This window comes from Trachemys scripta, chromosome 7 (genome assembly GCF_013100865.1).
Source record: "Trachemys scripta elegans isolate TJP31775 chromosome 7, CAS_Tse_1.0, whole genome shotgun sequence".
NCBI classification, from domain to species: Eukaryota; Metazoa; Chordata; order Testudines; family Emydidae; genus Trachemys; species Trachemys scripta.
In genome coordinates, this window is record NC_048304.1 from 116,796,319 (window position 1) to 116,813,156 (window position 16,838).

Consider the following 16,838-nt stretch of genomic DNA (forward strand, 5'->3'; position numbering starts at 1 on the left):
TTACTCTAGGATTTTTAAATTATCCTATACAATTCTAATAAATTGAAGAATATATCCCTGCTGTAGAACTCCTGTTCAAATAAACTATAGGAATGCTATCATTCTCTGTTAAGTTCTGTATAGTTTTAGAATAATTTAAAATGAACTTAATTGGTTTAAATAAATTTTAATTCTATAGGAGCGTACAAGGAAAGAAAATGACACATTTTAAAACGTATCTTTATTTAAATCTCTCACATAATTCAGATATTATTTCTAATTACTCTAAGATGAAAGGCGCACATTCATTCACTCACTAACGATGTCTGATTCAGCACAATACAGTGATTGACAGTGCTATTGTCAGTGAGCTCCTGTCTGTTAATTACTTTTGCTCAAAATGCAAAACTGTGTTGTGGAGATATTCCTGAATTTTAGACTATTTTATATTTAATTTGAGTAATTTGCATGGCTTATCTAAGCCTGTGTGGTACTAATTGGTTCCTGTAAAGAGAAGTTGAGTAAGTCATTTGTCTTTAAAGCATTGTCATGCCATGTCATACCCTTGCTTTGATATGCAAAACAGCTGGACTGAAAACTCTATTCTAAAAAGGTTTGCATTATATGTTTTTTTGTTGCTTGTATTCATTAAAGGAAAGGGTTGTGGGATATGTCTGATGTAATGGAGAAGTCTGAATAGCCAAAGAACAAAGTGAATACTCTGTGTTGCTTTTCTTAAAAGGTCTAGGAATATGTGTTATAACATGAAGAAAGAGTCTGGAATATGTTGAGAAAAGTAGTTAATGGGAACTTTGTAGGACTTGTAATGCTTAAAGACGTTTTTGTATCCTTGTTAGAATGTCTGATTTTATTTGTGCATTATAGTTCATTTAATGTATGTAAATGATGATAATGTAGGTTACAGTTTGACAAGACTTGCATGTTTTCACACCGTATGTTATTTTTATGCTATCTTCAGGCCTAATGATGTTGTGGATGAAGTTACGGAGGCTACACTGGGTGATTCCTGGGATTTATCCAATGAGCCCTTTAGAAGACAGTTGATAGCCAACTTGGCTGAGCATATATTGTTCAGTAAGTATAGAATCAATCATATGTATTGACTGTATATCTTGGTCCTCTGACTGCATTAACTAATTTACGATTTGATAGCATTTTTACTAGGCTGAGGGTGATTTCTTTTCAGGTAAGAATTTTGTTTTCTTAAACACTTAAAATCTCATCCCTTTTTAAAGGAAATTGTCTCTCTATGGCATTCTTATTTCATTTGCTTTGATACATTTACGTTCTTTAGATCTGTATCCTGGGATGCTGCTGACTTGCTATAAGTGTTTGCGTCAACTGTTGTGCATTTATATTTCTTTTGGCAATAAGTAGGAAATTGCCCCCAGAGGTAGAGCTGTTGAAATCACCATTTCTTTAAAGAATTACTTGAGTTTGTGTATCTGCTTATCCAGCCATTGTCCGGTTTTGTAGGTTCTATAATATGCAGCTTAGGCACCAGATCTGATATGTGAACAAAGATATAGCTATAGATAATGGTACGTAGTTATGTATTTTAGCAAATGTTTGAGATAGACTTCTTCACTCATACCTATTAATTAAAACCACTTCGGTCAGTTCATGTTTTACATTTCTAAAGTACTACAAAACATTGAGCAGTCATCCCAGCACTTTCGCTAGCTAGGTATGTGTAATCACCCCATGTTACACATGAAGAAAATGAGGTACTGAGAGTTGGGGTGACTTGCCAAAGGCCACATGGCAAGTTAGTGACTGGGTAGGTTGGAACTCTAGAGTTCCTGGCTTTTTGCTCTTTGATTAGTCCCTTAAGGTACACTACAGCTTGTTGAAAATGTAAAGCCCTATAGAAATGTGTAAGGGCCAACTATAATTATTAGTTGATTCGTGCTACTGTCATTTTATGCCATATTAATGACTTGTTAAGCATTTCAGATGCTTAACAGGTCAGCATAACTTTGTTTTGTTTGCTTCTAGCTGCTAACAAGTCATGTGCTGTGATGTCAACACACATAGTTGCCTGTTTGCTGCTCTACCGACACAGGAAGGTAAGGCTATATTGCTGCTGAAATAGCCATATGCTACCTTCATGCAGAATTGCAAAATTCCAGTGGTGAGAAAAGTGGGCACTTCAATATTACATTGAAATAATATTTGAAAGAGATTTCAGCTAGCTTATTATAATAGGTGTTCCAGTTAATGGTGGGTACTTAAAGATATTGTGCTACTTTGCTTTCAGTTATCATTAAGCTTGGTAGAATTCAATTTTTATTTTTTTTATAATTTTGACAGATAATATTGATGATTTTTAAAAGCATGTTTAAGTTTTTTTTTTTTTTTTTTTAATCAAAATTTTCAGTTGTGGAAAATTATGACGTGTTAATGGGGCGGGGTAAGACTAATTATTTAATGACAGTAGATGCTGAGATTCAAAAAGGTAAAACATAACCATTAAAACACAAATTGTCAACATTCATGTCAAAATATACAAAGTAAATATCCTTAAATCAAACTCTAATAAGTTCTCAAGCAGCATTTTTCTTTCCTTGCCTATCCATAAATTTTGATTATCAATGTAAATATTTTTGTCAGCTTGCATATGTATGATGAAATCTGTTTACCGACTTTTCCTGATAGAAATCAAGTCCTTCCAATCCTAGTTGTCATTGGGGGAAAAAAAGGAACCTTTTCCTAAAATTAAAAAAAAATAAAATAAAATAAAATAAAAACTGTCATCCCATGTTAATTTCAGGACTTACTGGTGAGTTTTAAAAGCAAAAATTTTGTTCCTTTTTATTGCTACTGGGTGGTTTTGTGTTTTGTTTTTTAACTGTTATTTCAAATCAGTTCTAGCAGGACAGATTGCTGACCTATTATGTTTTTCAAATAAAATTTTCAGTCATAATTTGTGATGGAATGATACTAATGTGTAACTGAATTTTAATGTGTGGCTCTTAAAGAAAGATACAAGTATTCATTGCTACACTCTTTTCCATTTTATTTAAAATCCCTCATCACCGCACCAATCCAGAGATCTAGGTACATGTTCAGAAATTAAAATAAAACATACAAATTAGAAGAAATGGTCAAAATATAGACTCCCCCCAAACTAGGGTACTATCACTTTCCAGTTCAATCCAATCATTCCATTTTCCTATAGAGAGAATTTGGGAGAACAGATGTGCTTTGCAACAGGATCTGAAGCTCAGCAAATATGGCTTATGGTAAACTGAGAAGGGAAGCAAGTTCCAAAGTTGAAAAAATGTTCTTCCTCGAGCCTCCTATCAATTAAACAATAGGTCTGTTAGCAAAAATATCTCAGGTGATCATATGATACAATGGCAGGTGAGGGAGATGAGATTTCTAAAGTACACAGGTTTTGACCCTGCTAGTGCTTTATAGGCTGTGAGATGCACTATTAAGCAAACAAAGCAGTCACACCTTGGACTAGCTGTAGTTTCTGGGTGGTTTTAAGGTATAGCCCCATGTAAAGCATTTTGCAGCAGTCCAGTTGGAGGTGGCACAGTCATGGATTTCTTTGGCCAAGTCTGCTTTGGAAGAAAACATTTGTTTATGTGATAAGTGGTGCTTTGGGTTATTACAAATTAATTATGCATTTGACTTATTTACTGTGTTTGGAGATTGCAAATAAGCTTAACCTGTCCTCTTAACATTTTCTCTTGGGTTAGGGTTACATTATTTAATCTTGTGACTCTGCTTCTTCAGGGAATTGACCTTTCCAAGCTGGTGGAAGACTTCTTCTCTATGAAGGAGGAGGTCTTGGCCCGTGACTTTGACTTGGGATTTTCAGGAAATTCTGAAGATGTTGTCATGCATGCCATCCACCTGTTGGGGAACTGTGTAAATATCACAAACACCAGCCAAAACAATGAGTTCTTCATCACTCCCAGCACAACTATTCCCGCTGTCTTTGAACTCAACTTCTACAGCAATGGTGTACTGCACGTCTTCATCAAAGAGGCCATTATTGGTATGTACTAGTTTTTAGCAGGAGGAAATTTGTTTGTATGAAGACTTTATTATTATTATTTTTTTAAATCCTTTCTCCCCCAAAAGGAATATATGAAGTAAAACCTGCACAGAAATAACCAATTTCCAAACAATTAAGTTATCTGGGGTCAGAAAATTATTCCACCTGTCCTTTACCCCATATTCACCATTAAACAAATAGCTGAATGAATGCAGTGGTGGTTTTTTTTTTTTTTTTCCATTTTTCTTGGCAGTCTCCGTGTATTGGCCACTGCCAGAAACAGGGACCTAACTTTATGGACCAGTGATCTGATCCAGCATGGCAGATGTTCCAATCTTGAAAATTTTAATAAGATTTTGCTTTAGTTTTACATTAACTGATCACTAATGCGATAGTGACTTCCTCTTCTGTCTTTTGTTCCGGGGTAGGATATATCGTGACTGTTTTTAATTCTTGTTAATGGTTGGATCAGAATCACAGTTCAGAGTTTCATTATTTAACTTTTACACACAGTGGTATAATCTTTTATTTTTTAGTAGCTTTTAAAATCTGTTTCCTTCAGTTGTGCACCATTGTAGTTCATGTATATGGGATGATTTTGCTTTTGTCAATTGATAGGTTTCAGTTATATGTGTAATGGTTGTCAGTTTTTAAGCTTGTATAACTCTCCTGTTAATAAACCTAAGTCTCTCTTATCAAAAAGCTCTGTAGGAAAACTAACCACCCTTGTATTTACATTTCTGCGCTAGCCTGCAGTCTTCATGCAGTGCAGAGTAAAAGGTATAGAAATGGCATCAATGGCGTTTCTCCCAACCTGATTAGCCAAGAACAACTGGTCCGCAAAGCCGCCAGCTTGTGCCACCTGCTTTCCAATGAAGGTGCTATATCCTTGGTAGGTGAAGTTTATCATAGTACTTGTCCATAACTTCAACTCCATTCTGTTAGTGTCTGTCTTCGTTGTTCTAAATAGAATGGATTTTTTGTTTTTTATCTGCACTCTGTTTCTAATGTAGTTGTTCGGTCTTCATATATTTACTTTAAATAAAAACTTATTGGATCCATAGCATGGCTGAGGGTCAAAATGTTTCTACTTTTCAATTATGTAGTTGAATTAGTCTAGCTCACTTGAAACCATTTCTAGACAAATAACATGAATGATGTGAGCTTGACAAGTCAATTCATTATCTGAGATTTTCTGAGCCAGGGGAGACGACATCAATCAACATGGTGCTCATGATATGGTTTAGATGTTTGCTATGTATGTAGTGAATACCTGTTGCTCATGCAAGTGAGAAACTGATAGTACTGGCTATGAGCTTGGAATATTTCTGCTATTCTAGTACTAGGCCTCTCCTGCAAAGAGACTGCCTGCCAGAATATACAGTGACTTTGTTCTAAACAAACTTAAACTGTGAAATCAAGACTACCAAACTCTTTGCATGTGTGACTGGAATCAAATCGAAATCAGGTCTCCAGATTTTAAAGGCATTTTCCCAAGTTATAGAATACCTCAGTCGTCCTACTGCACATCATCAAATATTTATCAGCGATCTTACCCATGACTTGACATGCCTTATTCAAATGTAAACCAATAAAGGAACAGTTGCAGATACCACTGTTTTAACTTTATAAATACACTGATTGTTTTTGTTGTTGTTAAAAGATAATGTGTTTCCTGCTGTTTTCAGTAAGTGTCCACTTAGAATCTTAGAAATACATTTCCTCCTCTTATAGATTTAGTTCTGATATTGGGAAACTTTGCTGCAGTTTCCCAGCCCCCTCTTCCTTTCTTATTGTTTGAATGGAGCATAAATTATGTTTGATTTCTTGTCTGGGTGCAGTGCAGTTTGAGGAATAGAGCTGATAAACAAATTTATGCTCCTTATTCTGCCTTGGAGGTTAATGATTTTGTTTTTTCTTAATCTGGTGGACATTCCCCACCAGATTATAACCACTGAGAAGTAGGGCAGTTTTGAGTCTAAGTTTCTTTAAACTTTAGGAGAATTTGTGGAATAGGTCTGCAGCTTTGATATTAATGGAGTTTTTGTTCCAAACTGCTCAATAATTAGCATTTATTCATGTTAACAAAATAATAGTAATAAGATGTAAAAGTTCTGTTAGGTCACCTGGTCCAGCTCCTTGCCAGTGAAAGATTTTTCCATATCTCAAATGCTTTGTCCAGTCTAATTTTAAACCTCCCATTCATGATTTTTTTTTGTGAAGTGTACATGAGGGCGAGAAAAGAATAAAACATGCACTAATGGAGTGGGAGCATTGATAAGAATTGAGGAACTTGCTTAAAAGGGACATTGTTGTGTCTAAAAAAATATGCTGGTTGACTAGGGAAAAACAATTTATAAAGGATTAACTTTTTAACTTTTTTTATTTTTGTTAAGCCTTGTCAGATGTTATACCAAGTTTGCCATGAGGCAGTCGAAAGGTTCATACAATATGGCATTCTTTTGGTGGCAGAGGTAAGATGATTAAATTTTTTTTGTTCTCCACTTTGCCTGCAGTCATGGAATCCTTTTGCTTCTCACTAACTATATGCCTCATTCCAAGTACCTAAACTGGCACTTTTTCACTTGAAGTGCATAACGACTAAGGAAATCCTAAACTGAAATGTCTTTATTCTTTTATTTTAAAGCACAAGGTATTTTGGCAGAATCACTTTTTGATGTTATGGATGATCACATATATGGGACCAGGATCCTAATAAAGCTAGTGCTGCTTATGATGATTACACCAACTCTTAAAGTGGGCTGTGGTGATACAGTTTAATATTGAAGTCCTTGTAAATTTCAATCACTACGTAACACAGGTCATCCTTAGCTCCCGTATGGTCCCTTTGCTCTGGTACAGCAGCTCAAAGGGACCAGGGGTAACTGGGGATTCCCCTGATATGTGGGAATCCACAGGTGATGCAGTCATAAGGCAGCTCTAGTTTGCTCCAGGATCTCCTGGTGGTCTCAGGGATTGGGGTATTGCAGTGTCAAGGTATCTTTACTTCCCATGTTCTACGGTGCTGCAGCAAATGCAGCATGGCTGGACTAAGCATGGAGGCAATAATTTCTGTCTTCCAGAAATTGTGTCCATGATTTGTGTCCATCAGGGAATTTCTTAACACAATATTTTTCTTAACACAATATTTTTTTGATAGGTGAGTAAAAGATTAATGTATCGTGTTGCGTTTTTTCCATGTCAGAATCATACCACAGCTCCATGACGATTATCAATTATAAAGTAGAGGAAAAAATAAGATGGTTAAATATACTTGGCTGCTTCCTTCTTTTAGTTCTCCTGTTTGAAGGGGAAACTAGATCCACATCCTGTGCTTTGATGACCCTTGTTCAGCTCCACTCCATTGCACCTCTTGTGGTATCCCAAGTTCCCCTTTTAATGTGTAGTTACATAGGTAGAATTCACTTCACCTGTTTTCTGGAGACAGATTTTTCTGGCTCTAAAACTCTCTTGTTTTCTGGATGTGTTACCTACATTTATACATAAAATGTTGGCATATAATCATGTATTACAATGAAGTCTCTACATGAAGCATTTCTTGTCCTCTGAATCCTATTCTTATTTACTTAATGTTCCAGGCTCCAGGAAAAAAAAATAGGTGTGTATAATGGCATAAATGTCTGTTATGTCTTTGCCTCTCAAAGCATGTGTCTTGTTTTAGGGGCTTTGTTATAAACCTATATCGTCTGTCTCCCATCCTGTCATTACCATCAATAACTGGGATAGAAGTGGCTTACAAGTCATATATAATGCTTGTCTGTCTTCTCTTGACTTGATTGTCTTATATCTGATTTCTCAGCGTGTTTTTATCCATATCTATTTGCTGTGTAAAACTTCCTTACAGTCATGACACTCATAAGTACCAAGACATGGTCTGTCTTGGTTTTTATATTAGGCCCCTCCATTGTGGTATCTGAATGCCAGATGAACAAAACACCATCCTATCCTCTGATACTAAGAAATCAAATGATATTGTTATTTCCTATTTCTTCTGCACAGGCTTGCGTGATTCTGTTACTGCCTTAGCTGAAATTTTAAATACCTTACTCATTTTCAGGTACTTTCCATGACCAGAACTATTAGGTTGGGTTGTTCTACCTTAGTCCGTTTACCCATTCAGTTCAGACTAACAGGATTATTTCTTAATCTCTCAGATACTCTACAGTTTTCCCAATACTATCTCACCATCACTTTCTGTAAGATTTATTTCAAGTATTGTCTCCAGGCTGTACCACTGCTCATGTCAATTGTGTATATACTAATGTTTTCTCTTTTTTTGATGCTGTCTATCCTATCAATCCCATTTGCTGCACCTTGCATCCTTCTAACTCATTTCTCTGTGTAATCCTGAGGACTATCTAGTCTGTTTTTTCCCTGAGAGACACAGCAAGTCCATTACACAGTGTAGATATCTTCTATATAACAGGCGAAAGAGAACAACTAGGGACTTCATGTTTAATGCAATTAAAAAGTATACATTATTAGTGGCAAACTGGGGGGAATAATCACCATTTCCCTGTTTAGGACAGTTGGGGTATATTGTCTTGGTACTTTTCCAACTTAACCTCTGGGAAACCTATATCTGTGATCAACAGAAGCCTGTCGGTTGTCTCTGGCTTCTGCATCAACTTATTTTTATGTTTGTTTTTTCCAGTTTATTTCTTTACAGCTGATACCTGTACATTTAGGTCTATCTGACTGCCATGTTAGTTTGAACTTTATTTTGCCATCCTTAGCTTTTCATGGTTTCTCTTTTTCCCTTTGACTCCACTGTCCTCTTCTATTGAACATGATGAGCTGAAACTCGCCTAACACGTCGTATCTCTTTAATCCATTTTTCTTTTATCATTAACTTTGTTACTTGATTTAAAATAAAATCCTCAATTACAGTAAGATTGGATTACTTCATTTTCTACAAAGACCCGTCTGTCTCTCTCCCATGGATGGCATGAAGGTGAACACTTTGTACTCAGTCTCTGTTATGCTAGTGTTTGAATCCTACCAGGCAGGAATAGGATTAATCTCATTTTAGTCACATCTCTCAGCATAAGAATTCTTGTAGAGTCTTAGTCCAGCTGCTTCGCATTCATGAGATCTTGAAGCAATTCTCTACTATGTTTCTTACCCATGTGTGATTGTGAGTCAATGAGACTCAAGTCCCCTTTTACTTTTGAGCATCTACTTGAAATTTCTAGGGCTTCATGCTTCTGAGGACATGTAATAATTTCTAATTTACTCTATTACTACTACAGTGATTTTGTTCATCAGACTAGTAAAGCTGATGTCAGATGTCAATTTGTGTCCGTCCCCTTTTTTTAATAATCTTTCCTAGTTAAGGGTGGCTTCTTCTCAGTCAGTCATATTTTCACTTCAACTTGTCAGCCATGCTACCTGCCTGATTACTGAACAGAATTGTCACTTGACTTCTTTGCAAGCCCCTTCTTTGAATCTAACACAGCAATGTTCAGAATCCTAAACTGTCACATCCTTGATTATTTTCATCAAGATTTGAGAGAGCTTTTGTAATATATAAACCCTCTCTCTGACTGATGATAATCCTTCTGAAGATACATATTTTACCAACAGTTTGTCCCTTTTGGAACATTTCTCCAAAATGGCTCCTACCTCAATACATTGATCTGTTAGATGGAGCATTTCTGGCACATCTCAGTCTCCATGTGATAATAGTAAATCACTGTCTAAACAGGTATAATGTATAGAGCCTTGTCGCTTCTCTGTTGCAGGTTAGTTCTTTACGCACCTGCATAGGGAGTGTCAGCTTGGTAGAATTCCTTTTTGGTGAGATGGGTTTCTCGGTATACCAAATGAATTCCTCCTACAGATACTTCTACGCTATCTGATCCTGACCATCGCCAATCTTGTCTTGAAACTCTTTCAGTCCTAGTTAACTTGGTCTGACCTTAACGCACTCTCATGCCTTTAATCCATTTTGTAAGACCATAGTCTCCTTCTTAATTATATTGATATTATGTTGATCCCACACAAGCCCCTAAGTATTTGCACAGGTCTTTGTAAAGTGCCAAGCCCAGTGGCAATAATAGACTCTTAGGGCAGGTCTTCACTACAGGGGGAAGGTCGATTTAAGATATGCAAATTCAGCTATGCGAATAGCGTGGCTGAATTCGACGTATCGCAGCCGACTTACCCCGCTGTAAGGACGGTGGCAAAATCGACCTCCGCGGCTTCCTGTCGACGGCGCTTACTCCCACCTCCGCTGGTGGAGTAAGAGCGTCAATTCGGGGATCGATTGTCGCATCCCAACGAGACGCGATAATTCGATCCCCTAGAAGTCGATTTCTACCCGCCGATTCAGGCGGGTAGTGTAGACCTAGCTTCAGTGTCATGGTCAGGTTTTATTGCTTCCTTCTCTCTTTCTAGTCTGAAAAGAAACTGAATACCCTTCCTGTTGTAGGTAGATATTTCCCTGTCTGTGACATACAAGAGTCAACCTCTAGTCAAATGCTGTCTATCCCCAATTAAGTAAAATTAATGTTTCTACATATGCAGCTAACTCAGTTAAGGGTTCAATATGTTGAAACCTTAGCCACTGCAGTTCATTTCAGCCACAAAGAGAACTTGAAAAAAATAACAGGAATATAAAAATAAACCCCCTTATTCAACCAGGACGACCTCCCCAGAGCGGATAAAATACTCATTGGAGAATGATACATTCCTCTTACTGAAAATGTAAGACATTCAGAGTGATACAGGCCTGGAAATGAGATCAAGTAGAAGATGGAATTATGCTACAGCACTTCCAGATGAAACCTATGTTGTCAGAAATTATCTAACTGTAAACTTCAGTGTCTTTCTTATGGTAGCTGATGTAGCATATATACAATTTTTGTGCGTGCTTTCTTTGCCATTTTGAGATTTCTAAACATGACTCTATCCTTTCCCATGGGCACATGCATACTGCAAACATTAACAAATTTTACAAGAAAATAAGCCAGAGACAAATGAACTCTCCTAAGCCCTTCATGATGGCAGAATAAACGCCACCTCATTGACACTCTCGCTAACATATGCCCCTCTCAAAAGCCTGAGGAAACACACATTTTGCATCATGTTCTGATGGTCAGACTCAGAGCCTCTTACTGCAAATGGGGAAGTGAGTTTGAGTGAGGGACACTTCTCTGTAAATGCATTGTCAGCAGTCCCCTCCTAAGTTAAACTGAGTGACGTTAACTAAGGTAGCTCAGCTGATCTGATACAACACTAGGAGAGAAGTGGTATCTCAGGGATTCAGACCAAATCATTTAGAGCTTTTTAGATTAAAACCCACTCTTTGAATTTTCAACCAATGCAGAGAGTATGGAGACAAATGCAACAAGCACATGATTACAAGAGAGAAGTAGCACTTAACAAACCTGCTGCTGAATTCTGTACTAGCTTGACATTTTCAATTGGTCTTCAAGTATAGCACCATGTAAAGCAAATTGAGTAATCCATCCTTGAGTTGTAGTGAAATCCACATCCAAAATATAAAGTCCTACCTCCTAGAGAAACACAGGTGAAGAAAATGTTCTCTTGACATCTGCTGCCTCCTGAAGTTCCAGTCCTGAGTGAGGATCCAGTAAGACTCTCCAACTTCAGCCCCTCTCTTTCATGTGATGGGAAAACTTTCCCAGTCAAGGGAGAAGAAACAACCTTTACCAATTCTTCTGATTTGTTTCTGTCCACTTACTTCAGTCTTGTGTGGATTGGGTCTTGGCCAGCTCATCCTCATTGTGAGCGCCAGCGTGTTAAGTCCTGGTAAATCACTAAACTGTGATATCAGGTCACCTGAGATTAAAATATAGTGCTGGTTGTCACCTGGATTTGTTTTTCTGAATAGTTACCTTTTTCTCCCCCCCCCTTCACCCAACTTCTGATTTAAGCAAGATGATCAGGAGGATATTAGCCCTAGCCTTACAGAGCAGCAGTGGAGTAAAAAGCTTCCTGAACCCTTGTCTTGGAGAAGTGATGAGGAGGATGAAGACAGTGACTTTGGAGAAGAACAGAGGGATTGCTACCTGAAGGTACTGTATATAGGCCTAACAGTAATAGTCAGGCCTGTTATATTAAAGTTAAGTAAATCTTAGTTTACAAGTTCAGTTGGGGAAAATAATAAGATTTCTTTTTCTGATCATTCCCAGCATTAAAGTCTGCAATAGTCTGCTACAATCAGTAAATCATCCTTCCCCTCTCTCCCCCTTGAAAAAGACCAGCTCTGTGAGGAAACTTCAAATAGTCTGCTGGCAAAGTCTACATAACTAGGGTGGAATGGCCATTATGGTGAAAACTAGTACAGGCTTTAGTATCCTACAGGGTCCTAAAGTTTGTACTGTATTATTAATAACCGTGTACCCAAGGTGGGCATATACTGCTAGTGCATATTTTTCTGAGTCAAATGTGGTGTATTGTTCTTTGTGTACAGTGTTTTATATTTGTGCATGTCTGTACATTTTTAATTTGTGACCCAAGACATGTCAGAAGATAAGATTTCTTGATACAAAAAGCTACTACACCTCTATCTCGATATAATGCTGTCCTCGGGAGCCAAAAAATCTTACCGCGTTATAGGTGAAACCGCATTATATTGAACTTGCTTTGATCCACCGGAGTGCGCAGCCCTGCCCCCCCGGAGCACTGCTTTACCGCCTTATATCCGAATTCGTGTTATATCGGGTCGCGTTATATCGAGGTAGTGTACATAGTCTATAGTTTCCTTGCTAGAAGTTCAATTATATTGTTTCTTCTTGGAAAACAAATTGCCAGTTTTGTCCTTGGTTTGTTTGGTTTCTTTGTTTGCTTGTTTTTATAGTGGTGACACTTGTTTTGGGTTTGTTAAATACTCATTTGGAAACTGGTGCTCATCTCTGTGAAAGAATGAACTGCGATTGTGCTATTTATTGCAAAGCATCATGACCTTTTAAAGTGGTGAAAAAAGATGCTACACTGTTAATGTCCTGGGGAAAAACTAGTGAAAGTGTGATTTGTAGAGCAGTTTTTCATACATCAGACCACTTTTGGCTTTGCTATAATAATGCACTGTTGTAATTTGTGCCCCTCCTCCTGTTCTCCCAAGTGATTGTCTGTATCCGGTGTTTTGGCTTTTACTGTGTACCTGTCCATCTTTCACTTCTGCAAGCTTCATTCACTTTCATTTCTGCTGCCCTAATTTAGGTGAACCAATCCCAAGAACACCAGCAGTACATCACCTTCCTGCAAAGGTTACTGGGGCCTTTACTTGAGGCCTACAGCTCAGCTGCCATCTTTATGCACAACTTCAGTGGTCCTGTGTCAGAAACAGAATACCTTCATAAGTTACACAAGTACCTAATAACCAGGACAGAGAAGAGCGTTGCAGTGTATGGTACGTCAAGCAGTGTGGCTCTGGATAAAACGGAGCCAATATTTCAGTTATTGATGCATAACTCTCATTTTTCCTAGTACCAGTGTCTTATATTTGACCTGAAATGTGTGTTTGTTTATTTCTCCCCCCCCCCTCCTCCCCCCTCCGCACAGCTGAGAGTGCCACCTATTGTCTTGTGAAAAATGCAGTGAAGGTCTTTAAGGATATTGGGGTAAGTGTTTTGTAATCAAAGGTTTCTCCTCTTCAGTTGAAACTGTTGGGGCCCTTTTAATGTGAGTGACTCAAAGGCAAACTTTGGGTAGTGCATGAATGCTGTGCAATATCAGCCTTTGCTAATGTTTTTCAAGCAAATGCTTCTGCATAGGTCTTCCTCTTGTGCTTTGTAAGTGTTTACCTGTCTTTGAAGTTTAGGGCTGCAGAGGAAGTATAATGTTGCACTTCTGCTTTTGCACGTCCTACTGCTAAGAGAAATTGACTAGTATGGCAGGATGCCAGCTACTTTCTCTATAGGTCGAGTACTGCTGTATTGGACTGTGACGATACCACTCCTCAGTGTGCTCAGGGGGAAGGAGGGAAGGCTAGCTGTCTTTGTATGTCTCTTTACTGACATACATAGCACAATAGTAATTAAGCACTTCCCCGTAGTATTAAAAACTTACAGAAATATTAGTCAACAGATTTTGGCTCATTGTTTTCCATCACTTTCCGAGCCCTCCAGCAGATTTTGCCTGAACTAACAGCCATAAAATTAACATTCCATCTAAATCCTGAATGCACAGAAAGACCCTGCCAGATGCCGGCTCTCCAGGACTGTCACAGTGACTGAGAGAGCTCTTCTGCCATTCCTAAATAACTGTATTCCAGACAGCAATAGCAGCATTGTCCCAGTGAACCTGAAATGTCAGGAGATACCATGAAGATAGAGATCCTCCCTGACATAACTAGATGAAGCTGGAGTTTCCATACTATCACTAGCACCTTGATTGATTGTTTGTTTTTAATTGTACCCCTCAATGTCATACAGCTTTAAAAAAATTAAGATCATACTGAATATTGCCTTTTTTATGTCGAAAGGGACAAAGCAAAGAATATTTCTGGCTGAGGTTACTGAATCCCTTTCAGTTCTTTGGCCATGACTTCTGAAGTACTAAGCTGGCTATTAGAATGAAGGCAAATTTCTACAGTTTGTTAAAGGCACTTTGGGATGCTGACTTAAAAATGCATTTATCAAATGCAGCATATTTATTCTAATATACCGGGCTGCTAGGGTAGTGGAACTAGCTGACATCTGTTACTTGCATCTGCTCATAATATTTAATTCTGATTCTTGTTTTTGAAAGTAAACATTGCAAAGTTTGAGTTCTTTTTATTTTTCTTTAATCACATTGTTTCCTATTATTATTTGTCTGATTATCATACACGGCATACTTTTTCATGTAGTTTTTCATATATCTGATGTATGCAGATGGATACAAGTAGTCCTGTTGTGTTAACTAAAAGCTGACCATTTGTCATTTGCTGTTGAATCATCTCATCATTTTGAACACTTCTGTTTCCATTAACAAATGTTAATGTTTCTGTGCTTAAGAATAAGCTTGTAAAGAATCTCCCCACACAAGATTGGTCTTTTCGGACCTCTCTTCCAAATTACAGCTTGTATCTCTGGAATAATCACTCTTTCCTCCTCCATGCTACTTAAAATCCCAACAATACCTGGATTCTTAAGATATCTAAAAAGAGTGTCATCCCTGATGACTAGAAAGAAAGAAAAATCTTTACAGTTGGTTCTAGTAAGCAGTCATTTGTTCTTTATCACATGCATGAAATCACAGCAAACAGAATTCTCTTCAGGATTTGCATGGAATAATGTCCTTATGGTGTATGATGTACTAGAGTGAAGAAGGGATTCTAGAGATGACTAACTCTAGCCTTTTGACTTCCACCTGTTATAACTTTCAACAACCGCGGGGTTTCAATGCTTGAATATTTATTGTAGACCCAAGGTCTTAGTTAGAATAGATCATAAACTGCTGTACATTATTCATTACAAATAAGTGACTCTGCTTGAAGATTTTAATGAAGAGGCATGTCTTCATCCTTCCCTTTAGGTTTTCAAGGAGACAAAACAAAAGAGAGAGACTTTTTTGGAACTGAGCAGTACTTTCCTACCTCAGCGCAACCGGCAAAAACTACTGGAATTCATCCTGAGCTTCATTGTACTGTAGACCATGTTTAGTACCTTTTGCCAGGGAGGCGAAGACAAGTTCTAAGATTTGTGTCAAAGCTTGAGGGCATTTGCTAGTCCTTCAGAGTATAAGGTGCCCTTGTTTGTTTGGTAAGGCCTTATCTGACTTGAACCACTGGAAGACAGTGCCTTCTTATGCATGTATTTATGGATTTCTGATGGTCCCAATCCTGTGATAATACAGTAATACAACAGGTGACACTTTTGGATGCAAGCAATCAGTCATGTTTGCAGAAAAAAAAATGTAAAACTAGATTTAAAATGAAAACTGACATTTTATCAGTGTTATATTTTACATAATTACTTTTAAAGACTAATGACTGTGACAGGTGCACAAATGCAGATAGTGATTTATAGGTAGCCCTGAGATCTTGAATTGAGTGGAAACACTGCTTATGACAAAAAAAAAAAAAAAGTGTAACGTGAAAGCTGTTACTTCAGAAAATTTGTCATCCCCTTCCTGTCTGGTTTATTGTTTAAAATAAATGGTTTATAAAGATATGCACGGACAGTGTATACTTTATGGAAAAAGCCATAGTTTTTCATAATTGTTAGCATCTAGAATAAATGCCAAAATCTTAATGGGAATAACAATCAATTGCGTAGCAAACTAGTGACTGCATAATGCAATGGTAAATTGCGCTAAACACTGTTGTCACGGTAGAATGTGATAGCACAATTTTATTAGGGCTTGCTGTCCCTTACCCTTACTAGAAATAAGGAATTAATTTGCCTAAAACATGAATGTATTCTAGCCACTTAAATTTTGTATCTAATAAAAAAAAGTTGTTTAGCTAATACAGTGACAGTCTTTTGTTTTAAACAGAGAATTTTAGGGGTAGCTCGCAAACCAGAAGGATTTTTCCCCCAGTGCTGTTACCTGATGGCTGGCATTTTATTTTGTGAAGTTACTTTAATTTTGGCTCTAAAATTTTCAGCAATAACACTGCAATCTTGTGGAACTGAACTCTCTAATACCTTTTAAACTAAAGAAAAGTATGTTCCCATTCTGTTTTCTATTGCTGAGTTACAAAGTGAGCAGTTTTAAATTGCTTTGACCTCTGGAAACAGAACAATGTGGTAATGTTTCATCTTTGGTTTTGTTCCAATTGGGAATTTTAAATTAATATTGGGGGTTCTATCTTTAAAATAAATAAATAAAATAGGCCCCTGATCTTTCA

At 37.4% G+C, this 16,838-nt stretch overlaps 1 protein-coding gene across 1 annotated transcript in view; it reads left to right on the forward strand.

The window, feature by feature from the left end:
* GPAM (glycerol-3-phosphate acyltransferase, mitochondrial) overlaps positions 1-16,072 on the forward strand; it is a gene marked incomplete at its 5' end in the record, with an annotated part of 38,667 nt that extends 22,595 nt beyond the window's left edge. Inside the window, 9 exon segments of the mRNA XM_034775739.1 lie at positions 959-1,074; positions 1,999-2,069; positions 3,748-4,012; positions 4,762-4,904; positions 6,409-6,486; positions 11,935-12,075; positions 13,223-13,412; positions 13,565-13,623; positions 15,521-16,072. Coding sequence (XP_034631630.1) covers positions 959-1,074; positions 1,999-2,069; positions 3,748-4,012; positions 4,762-4,904; positions 6,409-6,486; positions 11,935-12,075; positions 13,223-13,412; positions 13,565-13,623; positions 15,521-15,637 — 1,180 coding nt within the window.
* Positions 16,073-16,838: the final 766 nt, after the last annotated feature.